Source organism: Xenopus laevis, chromosome 9_10S (genome assembly GCF_017654675.1).
Source record: "Xenopus laevis strain J_2021 chromosome 9_10S, Xenopus_laevis_v10.1, whole genome shotgun sequence".
In the NCBI taxonomy this organism is placed as follows: Eukaryota; Metazoa; Chordata; class Amphibia; order Anura; family Pipidae; genus Xenopus; species Xenopus laevis.
The window spans coordinates 102454386-102468017 of NC_054388.1; the positions used below are offsets into that span (position 1 = coordinate 102454386).

Sequence of the window (13632 nt, forward strand, 5' to 3'; positions counted from 1 at the left end):
AGATGTTTCAGGTTTGGAATTTCATTAGCTATCTGGTTGCTATGGCCAGCAACAAGCAGTAGTTTTAAAGTATGGAAGATGAATAAAAGAGGGCTGAAAAAAAAATAATTAAAAATAAGAACACAAACCTCACGATCAACCTGTAGGGTTCTTTTTGGTTGCCATGGTAAGTGATCCTAACAACCAGATGGCAGATTCAGTAGCAGCCTAGAAAGAGGCAGAATAGGAAGGCTAATCCTAGCAAATAAATACTGGAGACCAACTGAAAAGTTGCTTAGAACAGGTTACTCTATAACATATTAAAGGTTATGATGAAGTTGAATCTTATCTTTAAGCTAACTGAAGTGATAAGTCCATGGTGGACTCTTTCTGTTCTTCTGAAGTCCAAGAACAAGCTAAATGCAATATACAAACCTTAAAGGATAAGGGAACCTTAAAAATAAGTGAATGTAATATTAATGATAGTGCTATTCTAAGCACTTTTGTAATGTACATTCATTATTATTTTGTTTTTATTCCAAGATATTAAGGGATACATGTACTGTTAATATGAATGAATTTTGTAACAACAGCGCCATCTGCTGGTCATTTTCCCACCAGTCTGACCACCAAGTAGTCAAGGAAGTTGTCAGGAGAAAGAAAGAGGCTGCTCTGATGTTCTTCTGTTTAGGAAAGATTTGAAAAAGGTTTCATATTTTTTTCTCCTAAGCAGAAGAACATCAGAGCAGCCTCTTTCTTTCTCCTGACAACTTCCTTGACTACTCGGTGGTCAGACTGGTTGGAAAATGACCATCAAAATTCATTCATATTAACAGCACATGTATCCCTTAATATCTTGGAACAAAATAAAACAAAATAAATAATGAATGTACAAAAGTGCTTACAATAGCACCCTCATTAATATAACATTCACTTATGTTTAAAGTTTACTTATCCTTTAAATATTCCAGGGCATAGAAATGCTCACAGGAGCAGTTATCAACCATGGTGCCATGCTTCGATGCACTGCTCCACGGTGTGGAAAACAGTGGCAATATCATGCTGGGAGATGTAGTTCATTTAAAGATGGAGGGTCTCCTAGTTAGCTTTGGAGATCTGGCCTTGAACTTTCTCATAAATTTCTTCTAAGTGTAATTCTTCATTTAAATACTTGTTACTGTTGTTCTCTGGGGGCCCATCACTTCTTTAAGGCCACCTTAGGTTGAGCCTTAAGCTCCAGGATCTCTTTGAAGTCTTTTGCCATTTTTCTCAGGGCGTCCAAGTGCAGGTCAACGTTCTCCTCCATCCACTCTTCCACTGTGTCGGGAAAATAGAAGGTCTCCAGTTGGACGCGCAGGTTGTCGGTGAGGGCTTCCCATTCTTCGTGGGTCCTGAGAATAGGTAAAAGAGGTGTAATCATTATATAGTGAATAAAGTACCCCCTCTTGTAAAATATAAGGATATTATAAGTTACCGAGGAGTTTCATAACCATATATAAACACGAGGCCGAAAGCCGAGTGTTTTTATACAGGTCATGGAACTCCGAGGTTACTTCTAATATCCTCATATTTTGAAACAGGGGGTACTTTATTTATTATAATACACAAATTTCAGTGAGTCATGTGACTGAAATGACATCAGAACTCACCGTTTATAACTGATGACATCAGAACTCACCGTTTATAAGGATATCATTTACAAGATATTTATGGCTTTTGTATATTAAATAAAAATAAATCAGAATTACCTATGCATATAACTACATGAGTACAATGAACACATTTATACAGGGTGTATTGTTCTAGGGCATCTACTGATACTGAAGGAAGGCAGATTTCACCATCAGCCTAAGGGTAAGGCCAGACGAGGAGATTCTGGGAGATTTTGTCGCCTGGCGAACTGCCTCAGCGGTTTTTCCCCATAGGCTACAGCGCAAAATCGCCCGGCTAATGCACACGCGGCGATGCGTTTTCAATAGTTGCTCAAAGTTGCGGCAACTTTGGGCGACTATTGAACATGCATCGTCGCGTGCGCTGTAGCCTATGGGGAAAAAACGCTGAGGCAGTTCGGGGAGATAGTCGCGCAAAAGACGTGGCAATATGTCGCCAGGCGACAAAATCTCCCAGAATCTCCTCGTCTGGCATTACCCTTAGAAGGGTTTCTTTACTATAGGGGCAGTCAAGCTATGGCACTCTCAATCAAAGCAATAAGTGATTCACTTTTCAGTGATTCACAGTTTCAAAATGGGTCAGATGCACTTCTGGCAGAAAATATATATATGCATATGATTAGTTTAAAGGGGATGTAAAGGCAAAAAAAAATCCAATTTTTGCTTTCTTTAATGAAAAAGAAACCTATCTCCAATATTCTTTATTTAAAAAATGTCTACCGTTTTTATAAGAAACCTGACTGTGTGCAGTGAGATTCACCCTTCATTTACTTGCTCTGACAGCTGCAGATAGGAAGCTTCAGAAGGTCCCCAACTGCTCTGCAGGGAAACGATCATACTTTCAAACAGCATGGGGAACTCAAGCAGCTTTGTTTGTTTCCCTGTAGAACAGCCGATGACCGTGTAGAGATTCATATCTGCAGCAGTCAGAGCAAATAAATGAAAGGGGAATTTCACTTCATACAGTCAGGTTTCTTTTAAAAACTCTACAGATTTTTCTCTCTACATGCAGGATTTGGTTGATATACCTGTGACCAAATGATTGGCACACCATATATTTGCAATGTTCTTGGGGCCCTGACCAAAGGTTGGACCTCCAATCCCATCACGGGAGGACTCGAGTCTCCCCAAGAGATGCAAATGTGCAAAGGTAAAATAACTCAATGCTCAATGGACTATACCCTGGAGTTCAGGTGACTGGTGGGCTACTCTAGGTAGTAGTATGACTCTGCAAAAAGGGTTGAACTTAAATAGTCACACTACTGATGCTCCAGATTTGTAGAGTGTTTTAGAAACTCAACAGGCTTGTTTCATCCTGTGCTACTATATGCAATCAATCTCACAGAACATGTGCCTATAAAATATATACATATAAGTGTGTTTGTGTGATGTTTGCATGTACCAGTCACCATCCCAATGTTGTGTATCCCAAACACACTTTCCAGTACAAACAAGTCCCTGTTTATGGGCAACGGAATGACTGGGATCATTGGAAGAATGTATGGACCTTGTTTATCCTGCAAACACACACACATAGTGAGGACAAAACCAATTAAAAGTAGAAACCTAACTCACTTTAACACTTTGTCTCTGAAAGTCTCCATCTTGTACGGGTTTCCAAAGCGATGCTTCCTATGATATCGGGAAAACCAGCCACGGATTTCACTGTACATGGGGGGGAAAAAAGGCAGTGAGTGTGGGGAGCAGGGAATTCAACACAGACAAAGGTGGGACCCTCATTATTACTTGTGCATGCACTGATATTGGAGTGCATGAAGAATTGCAGTCTTGGTGTTTGAGTGTCTTCTGGTCCTACAAATCCACCCACATTTCCAGCAAAGAGCAACTGAAATTAATGGGGGGCAATTCCAATCATATTTTTGCCTGCCCGCTTAACTGAAACTAAATTGGGCAACAAAATACCCTGATCTGTCTATACTCAACCCCACCATCACAGCAAGCGTTTCAGTTACTTAAAGGGATTGTGTCATGATTTTTATGATATAGTTTTTATTTCACTGTTTATACTGCAAATAATTCACTCTATCATATAAAATTCATTCTTGAACCAATAAGTGTATTTTTTTTAGTTGTAATATTGGTGTGTCGGTGCATCTCAGGTCATTTTGCCTGGTCATGTGCTTTCAGAAGGAGCCAGCACTTTAGGATGGAACTGCTTTCTGGCAGGCTATTCTCCTACCCAATGTAACTGAATGTGTTGCAGTTGGACCTGGATTTTACCATTGAGTGTTGTTCTTAGATCTACCAGGCAGCTGTTACCTTGTGTTAAGGAGCTGCTATCTGGTTACCATCCCATTGTTCTGTTGTTAGGCTGCTGGGGGCGGGAGGGAGGGGTGGTGTTATCACTCCAACTTGCAGTACAGCAGTCACATGACTGGGGGCAGCTGGGAAACTGACAATACAGTCATATGAAAAACATTTACTTACAGTAAATAATTGGCTGAGCTTTCAAAGTAGCAACTTCCTTTTATAATATAATGTGCCTTATGGAAACAGTAATATTTCAGCAGTGACATACAGTTTATTGGATTAACAGAAAATATTCAATATGCATCATAACAAAATTAGACAGGTGCATAAATTTGGGCACCCAACAGAGATATTACATCATGCCTCTGATAGCCTTTGATGAGTGTCTGGATTCAGGATGGCCGTATTTTTGACCATTCGTCCATACAAAATCTCTCCAGTTCAGTTAAATATGATGACTGCTGAGCATGGACTGTCTGCTTCAAATCATCCCATAGATTTTCCATGATATTCAAGTCAGGGGACTGTGACGGCCTTTCCAGAATATTGTACTTCTCCCTCTATCCCTAAATGCCTTTGTAAATTTCCAAGTGTGTTTAGGATCATTGTCTTGTTGGAATATCCAACCCCTGCGTAACTTCAACTTTGTGACTGATGCTTGAATATTTTCCTGAAGAATTTGTTGATATTGGGTTGAATTCATCCGACCCTCGACTTTAACAAGGGCCCCAGTCCCTGAACTAGCCACACAGCCCCACAGCATGATGGGACCTCCACCAAATGTGACAGTAGGTAGCAGATGTTTTTCTTGGAATGCCGTGTTCTTCTTCTGCCATGCAAAGCGCTTTTTGTTATGACCAAATAACTAAATTTTTGCCTCATAAGTCCAAAGCACTTTGTTTCAAAATGACTGTCATTTGTCTAAATGAGCTTTTGCATACAACAAGCGACTCTGTCTTCTTTCTCATCACCCTGCCATTCAGATGTTCATTGTGCAAATTGCGCTGAATTGTAGAACAATGTACAGATACACCATCTGCAGCAAGATGTTCTTGCAGGTCTTTGGAGGTGATCTTTGGGTTGTCTGTAACATTCTCACAATCCTCCGCACATGCCGCTCCTGTATTTTTCTTGACCTGCCAGACCTGGGTTTTACAGCAACTGTGCCTGTGGCCTTCCATTTCCTGATTCCATTCCTTACAGTTGAAACTGACAGTTTAAACCTCTGAGATAGCTTTTTGTAGCCTTCCCCTAAACTATGATACTGAACAATCTTTGTTTTCAGATCTTTTGAGAGTTGCTTTGAGGATCCCATGCTGTCGCTCTTCAGAGGAGAGTCAAACAGAAGCACAACTTGCAATTGGCCACCTGAAATACCTTTTCTCATGATTGGACACACCTGCCTATGAAGTTAAAGGCTTAACGAGCTAATCCAACCAATTTGGTGTTGCCAGTAATCAGTACTGAGCAGTTACATGCATTCAAATTAGCAAAATTACAAATGTTTGCACAGCCAGTTTTTCACATTTGATTTAATTTCATACAGCTGAATACTGCATCACTAAAAATCATTGTTCAGAAACCAGTACTCAGGAACAGGTACTGGGAAATTAAAGACATACCACTGTTATCTTTTTTGTTTAAAGTGGAGTAAATTATTATGCAGGCTGAGAGCGGTTCCCAAACTTTTTCATATGACTGCATGTCTAGCACCATGTCAGATTTCACAATTAAATATAAAAAAAATCTGTTGGGATTTCAGAGCAGAATTCTGCTGGAGCAGCACTAACTGATACTTAACTGATGCATTTTGAATTTTTTTTTCCCATGACAGTATCCCTTTAATCTCATTAGGACACCTTGATTCACCTTGTTTCTGACAACACAAAGAAAGGGCTAGGGAAGGGTAATTGCCATGGGGCAGTGATAGTACGGCTGCCAATTAAGAGACAGATCAAGGGGAGGCAACTTGCCAAGAGACAGTGACAGTCAGTACCCAGATGCCAGTATGTGGAAAGCTAGGGGAGGCCCAAGACTCCTCCAATATAACGGTTTGGATGTAGTTAATACAGACTACTCAGCCTAGGGTAGGGAAAGCTAATGCACTCTTGTTGGTGGGATGTCAGTAGCTTTAGTTCAACAAAGTACAGAGGGCCTTAGGGCAGAGACACGCTCAGACTCGGGGAGATTAGTCGCCAATCTCCTCTTCTTCGGGGCGACTAATCTCCCCAAACTACCTCCCGCCAGCTATAATGTAAATCGTCGTCACAAGGAAACTTTGGGCAACTTCGGAAAACGAAGTGCTCCGAGGGCCATCCAGCCGGCGATTTAGATTCTAGCTCTAGTTCAGTTGTATGTTAGTCAAGAGATGATTTATCGGTGTACGACTGTCAGGGGGCCTATCAGCTCCCAGCGATGAGAGATCAGGATCTAGGAGGAAACTATAAGGTAAAAGTCCAAAATCGAAGTACAAGAGGGTTCAGGCAAAATCGTTTCCTAGTCCAGGCAAGAGTTCAAAGGCAGGCAGAATAATTCAGAAACAAAGTCCAGGCAGTAATTATCAAGCACCCAGGAACGTTAGCAAACACTTACTATACTTGGGCATTGAACTGGCTTCCACGGCGTCCTTTTATTTTGAATTTGGCGCTGTGGTGCATGACTATGGGCGCCGCCATCTTTATTCAAGGGAAGATCCCACCTACCGGCGCAGAGGTTTGTGACAGCGACTAAATCTCCCTGAATCGGAGCGTGTGTCTCTGCCCTTGGACTTAGCCAGGGTCCCTTCAAGTCCATTAAAAGAGGAAGAGGGAAACCAAACCAACACATCATAAGCACTCACCTGTCTCCTTCCATAGTTTCTTGCACTTTCTTTTTCAAATCACTGTTGATGGTGCGAACCATCCTGTAAATCTCAGCCCCAGGGAAGGCTCCATTGCCGTCACTGAAAGCCACAAAACAGCAGAGAATTAGTTTCCATCCAATCATGATGAGCAGATAGAGCCGCTCTCTGAATCATTATCCCTGCAGTTTGGCCTCACTCAGTCCCTAAATCCTCTGCCATTCCTGCCATAAACAAAAACTCAGAGGTCTTCATCATAGATTGTCTGTTATTTGCTCAGAGTCTCTGTACTTAATGGCTGGGATTTTGGGATCTTTACTTCTGCCTAGAGAAAACACGGCATATTCATTACCTTTGCCTAACATTGTACTGCTCCCCACCTGCACCCAGGGGTGTAACTCTGGATGCTCAGCCCCGCCCTTCCTTCTTACATATCTTTCTGTTTAAACCCTGCTCCAAGTTGTCAGTCAGTCTGCCATCCATACCACTGCTTGGTTGCTAGGGTAAGTGGGTCCCTAGCAACCAGATAACAATGTTTGTGTCCTTTTTATGGTGTAATTTATTTTTATAACCAGAAGTGCGAGTGCTTTAGGAAATATACCCACAAGAACTTTCTCATTTTCAAAAGCTTTGCTCTATATATTGATATACAGGTACGGGGCCTGTTATCCAGAATGCATGGGACCTGGGGTTTTCCAGATAACGGATCTTTCCATGATTTGGATCTTCATACCTTATGTCTACTAGAAAATCATACAAACATTAAATAAACCCAATAGACTGGTTTTGCTTCCAGTAAGGATTAATTATATCTTAGTTAATTGAATGATGGCAGCGCACACAACTATTTTATTTGAAGATTACACTGCTCCATTCAAAGGGGTAGTGAGTGAGATAAAATATAATTAATTGTTACAGTCACTCGGTAATATTCTGCTGGTCAGTTTTTCACTGTGATTTGTTCAGCCGAAACTGTCCGAAACTGTTCTGGTTACAGGTATGAGACCTGTGGATCTTTCCGTAATTTGGATCTTCATACCTTAAGTCTACTAGAAAATCATATAAACATTAAATAAACTCAATAAGCTGGTTTTGCGTCCAATAAGGATTAATTATATCTTAGTTGGGATCAAGTACAAGCGACTGTTTTATTATTACAGAGAAAAAGGAAATCATTTTGAAAAATTTGGATTATTTGGATAACATGGAGTCTATTGGAGACGGCCTTTCCATAATTTGAAGCTTTCAGGATAACGGGTTTCCTGGATAATGGGTCCCATACCTGTACATCTATTGCTATTGCTATTAGATGGCACTATTGTACTTGTAAGCATATAAATAGCCAACTAATTTCTGACCAACCATCTTATAGTCTGGGCACAAGTTGTGTCTAACCCTATAGGTGTAAAGGCCTCATTAAGAAAACAAGTAAAACACTGATTAAACAAAAAAAAGTGCATTTTATACAAATTGATATGTAAAAAGTTTTTAACTCACACTTGCATTATTTATTGTTACACAAGTGGAATTACACAAACGTGTAGGCAGATTTAGAAAGCCCAGTTTATCCTGAAAAAAAATGATGTATAGTTTTCCTAGGTAAAATAGACCCTCCTCCAAAAATTCCAATGTGATGGCTGACTGACAGGTGTAGTATGAGCTAAAGACAAATTCAGAAAAAATGTCTTTAAAATGTCGTGCAAAGACAAAATATGAAAACTGTCTGTTTAAAAGACAAATTCACAAGTGGAGAAGGAGGTTTGTGAATTTGGTGGGAAATCTGACGTTTTTATCTCCACCTTTATTTTGTCTCAATATCACCAATTTTGGGAATTCTTCCCCATAGAGGCTACTCACCAAATGTTCTTCTCTAAATCCATTTTACTGAAGCCCAGTATCTGATTGATCTCTGTCTTTGATTCCTCAGTGAGTGGCCCTTGAAAGATCGAGAGGCACAAGATGAACAGTGAGGCTGATTTACTAACAATGTTATAGCCCCTAAAGGGCATGTAAAGGCAAAAAAAAAAAATCCCATTTTTACTTTCTTTAATGAAAAAGAAACATATCTCTAATATACTTTAATTAAAAAATGTGTACCGTTTTTATAAGAAACCTGACTGTATGCAGTGAAATTCTCCCTTAATTCACTGCTGTGGAAAGGAATTGTCAGACGGTCCCTAACTGCTCTGCAGGGAAACAATCATACTTATGAACAGCAGGGGGAGCCCCCGCCTTACTTCCCAGCCATGCAGAACTCAAGCAGCTTTGTTTGTTTCCCTGTAGATCAGTCGGCGACTGTGTAGAGATTTGTATTGGATTTTATTTTTGCCTTTACATCCCCTTTATTGTTTCAGCTGCAGGGACAAAGATCATGGAGCCAGATTTAAACAGATAAACTGGGATTCTATTTGGAGGATTATTTTGCTGCAGCCACTGGTTCTGCAGAGTTGGAGAAAGTTTGTATTAAACAATACAAAAACTATAAAATCCACATTAGTTTACATGACAACACAGGAGCCAGTGCAGTCTGTATATTCTGATTATTAATCAGTCTTGCTGTATTGGCTTCTGGCAGATATTATTTGACTGTTTTGATAATTTATGACGATCCCTAAGCAGCCCAGACCACACTGAGCATGTGCACACTCTTGGTCTTGCAAAGATGTTTAACAAAGTTACAAGACAGGCCCGGACTTGCAATCTGTGGGTTCTGGCAAATGCCAGAGGGGCTGCTATAAGGTGCCATAGAAAGTCACTATTTAGTGGGCTGGTGGGGGCTCTTTGGGCCTCTGTGTGGGCTGATTGGGCCTCTGTGTACCTGAAATGTCAGGGCCTATTTTAATTCTCAGTCCGGACCTGCAAGATGGTGACCCCCTGTGGCCAACTTTGAAAGCATAAATCATTTGTTTGATTAGACTTGTGGTGCAGTAAGTTCATGTTTATGTTTAGTGTACAAAATACAGCATTTCTAGCCTTTTCTATTTTAGACTTTGCTTCCCCTTTAACAACCAAATGGAGGATTTGAGACTACCTGTTGATCAAACTTAATTGTTTTCTAGGGGTTCTGCCACTATGTGGGGCACATGTGTCTGTTGTTAGTAAACAAGGCGTATTTACTGTTACAGATTTGGTATAGAATAGAATAGATGATAGGAACAGAGACACTTACCGTGCTGAATGGCCCTCAGACACACGACCAGAGAAGGGATCGCTACAGGCAGTAACTCACACAGCACAGAGTAATGATCATACCTACAAGAGCAATAGATTTATTCACTGAATTCCATATAAAACACATTCATTCCACTGTCCAAATGGGCAGAATTTGTGAAAAAACAGGCTGTTTTGCAAATCTCCACATACGATTTACAGTATATTCATATAGGTGACAGGTTGCCATAGACTGTTCCATAGAATGAAACTCTGCCAAGACAAGCAGTATGACAGCTCCAAGTAATATGGATGGATGTAAATATATATATATATATGCAAGGGAAGAATTTCATGAAGCTAAATAAAAAGGAAGCAAAGATAAAGTAAGTAGGGAATTGTGTAGTCAATTGAGGGGGCCAAGCACAAATCACAACTGCCACCTGCTGATATTTTCTGGTAATACATGTAGACGATACATACATTAAGTCTGTCTTTAGAGGTGTAGGATTGGAACACAATCATAAAGTGCAGGCGCGTTTCAGGCATCAATGCCGCCCCCAGGCTTACCTTAAGATCTCCGACGGGAGGTCCGGTGAGGGGCGCATTGCTAGCGCAGAGTGCAAAATATCGCTCTCTGCGCTAGAAAAGCCGAATTTCCGGTTTAATAACCGGAAATTTGTCTCTTAAAGTCACCAGGAGCGGCTTTTTGCCACCCCTGGTAACTTCTGGGGAGCTGCCGTCTGAGGCAAGGTACTCACCTTGTCTCATGGCAGAAACGCCCCTGATTTAGTGTATCACTTACAGGTCCCAGTCACAGGCCCTTCCCAGAGGCTCTCTCTCCCTACCATTTTTTCCTACTATACTATTTTTTCCACAGTCACAGTTCCTTCCCAGAGACTATTATCCACTGTTACTATAGGCATCATCTCTCCCTACTATACCTGTTATCCCACAGTCACAGTCCCTTCCCAGAGACTATTATCCACTGTTACTATAGACACCATCTCTCCCTACTATACCTGCTATCCCACAGTCACACTCCCTTCCCAGAGACTATTATCCACTGTTACTATAGACACTATCTCTCCCTACTATACCTGCTATCCCTCAGTCACACTCCCTTCCCAGAGACTATTATCCACTGTTACTATAGGCACCATCTCTCCCTACTATACCTTATATCCCACAGTCACACTCCCTTCCCAGAGACTATTATCCACTGTTACTATAGACATCATCTCTCCCTACTATACCTGCTATCCCACAGTCACTCTCCCTTCCCAGAGACTATTATCCCACTGTTACTATAGGCACCATCTCTCCCTACTATACCTGCTATCCCACAGTCACACTCCCTTCCCAGAGACTATTATCCACTGTTACTATAGGCACCATCTCTCCCTACTATACCTGCTATCCCACAGTCACACTCCCTTCCCAGAGACTATTATCCACTGTTACTATAGGCACCATCTCTCCCTACTATACCTGCTATCCCACAGTAACACTCTCTTCCCAGAGACTATTATCCACTGTTACTATAGACACCACCTCTCCCTACTATACCTGCTATCCCACAGTCACACTCCCTTCCCAGAGACTATTATCCACTGTTACTATAGGCACCATCTCTCCCTACTATACCTGCTATCCCACAGTCACACTCCCTTCCCAGAGACTATTATCCCGCTGTTACTATAGGCACCATCTCTCCCTACTATACCTGCTATCCCACAGTCACACTCCCTTCCCAGAGACTATTATCCCAGTGTTACTATAGGCACTATCTCTCCCTACTATACCTGCTATCCCTCAGTCACACTCCCTTCCCAGAGACTATTATCCCGCTGTTACTATAGGCACCATCTCTCCCTACTATACCTGCTATCCCACAGTCACACTCCCTTCCCAGAGACTATTATCCCAGTGTTACTATAGGCACTATCTCTCCCTACTATACCTGCTATCCCACAGTCACACTCCCTTCCCAGAGACTATTATCCACTGTTACTATAGACACTATCTCTCCCTACTATACCTGCTATCCCTCAGTCACACTCCCTTCCCAGAGACTATTATCCACTGTTACTATAGGCACCATCTCTCCCTACTATACCTGCTATCCCACAGTCACACTCCCTTCCCAGAGACTATTATCCACTGTTACTATAGACACCATCTCTCCCTACTATACCTGCTATCCCACAGTCACTCTCCCTTCCCAGAGACTATTATCCCACTGTTACTATAGTCACCATCTCTCCCTACTATACCTGCTATCCCACAGTCACACTCCCTTCCCAGAGACTATTATCCCAGTGTTACTATAGGCACCATCTATCCCTACTATACCTGATATGCTACAGCCACACTCCCTTCACAGAGGGTAATATACTTATAGGTACTACATGCACTGCTTGCACAATCAAAGAGCTTAACACATCATGCAGATGAGTTTCCTGCAAACCATGATAGAACCTACACCTACAACACTTCCACCCACTACTAGTATTATCACTTGTGTTAGAATAGACAGCTCTTGTGAACTGGTGAACATGACTTAAATTTAGAAGGTGTTGGAGAGCTGTATCTTATAGATGTTAATTGGTTCTACCATCTCTGATGTTATTTTTCCACTCACCTTTGCCACCCAGTCATTGCAATGCCACCATAGCGAATGTTTGGAAATTTGTGCATGTTATCAATCACTTGTTTCCAACGCAGGTGGTTATTCATGTGCAAGCCAATGGGGGTCCACATCTGATCAGGGCCAGATGCTCCTTTGAAGGCACTTGCAAACCACACAGAAGGAAACCCACCGTCCTGGTACTTCTCTATGAATGTTTCTAGGAAGTGAGATAAAGAAGCATCTGCAGTTACCAGCCTGCTTCTATTAAAGGGCCATAAACAATTGAACTTTTCCTGATTGTAAACAAGAAATTTGCATTTGTTTTTATTGTGCATCTCCAGTTGCAGGTGATCTACGGTGGCAGAGATATCATATTATCAGATTGTTGTGATAAAGAAGGGATGGATCTCTTTATTCCAGGAAGGAATTAAGGTAGCTGCTGTTTCCATGGTAACAAGCAAAGGCTCATTCAGAGAAAAGCTTGAGGCCTACCTGCTTGTTGAATGTCGAAGTCCTGGCCATAAATCCACAATACGGGGGACACATACTGGCTGATATTGGCTCCTAGGAGACAAAAGGTATTGTCACACCACTGGCAACACATGGAAACTTTCTAATGCAGTAGTGGGGATATAAACAAAATGATAAACGTGATCATTATTATCAAAAAATTTCTGAAACGGGTCAAAAGCCTTAAAAGGGGTAATTGTTTTCATGAAAATGATTGGATCCTTGCTGAATTTGGCCACACAAGTGTGTGGGAGCCAAAGAGATTATTATTGGCCGTTGGGAGAAGACCACATCAATAGGCCATTGTTTTCCTTATCTGATAGGACTATTTAAACCTGCCAGATAGAAATCTGGCCTCTCCCCAGCCAGGTATTGGTCACAAAGGATCTCATATTCCCCCATACATGGCCCAATAAGCTGCTGACCCTGCCTGGAGGGGTAAATCAGCAGCTGGTAGAAGCCAAGCATATCCAGCATAGGGTACATTTTTATATATATATATATGGGGTTATATAATACAAGGTGCTATAGGTCTAGTCACCTGCAGCCAACCAATCAGCAGGTAGCTTTTACTGGTCACC

General features: G+C 41.5%; 1 protein-coding gene across 1 annotated transcript in view; it reads right to left on the reverse strand.

Annotated features, from left to right (window-relative positions):
* Positions 1–820: 820 nt before the first annotated feature.
* The window catches only part of hexdl.S (hexosaminidase D like S homeolog), a 31898-nt gene continuing 19086 nt past the window's right edge, over positions 821–13632 (reverse strand). The window contains exons 8-14 of the mRNA XM_018239286.2: positions 13034–13105; positions 12554–12758; positions 9929–10011; positions 8617–8695; positions 6760–6861; positions 3225–3314; positions 821–1370 (exon numbers count right to left, since the gene is read on the reverse strand). Coding sequence (XP_018094775.1) covers positions 1178–1370; positions 3225–3314; positions 6760–6861; positions 8617–8695; positions 9929–10011; positions 12554–12758; positions 13034–13105 — 824 coding nt within the window. The 3' untranslated portion in view covers positions 821–1177. The remainder of the gene's footprint in view (positions 1371–3224; positions 3315–6759; positions 6862–8616; positions 8696–9928; positions 10012–12553; positions 12759–13033; positions 13106–13632) is intronic.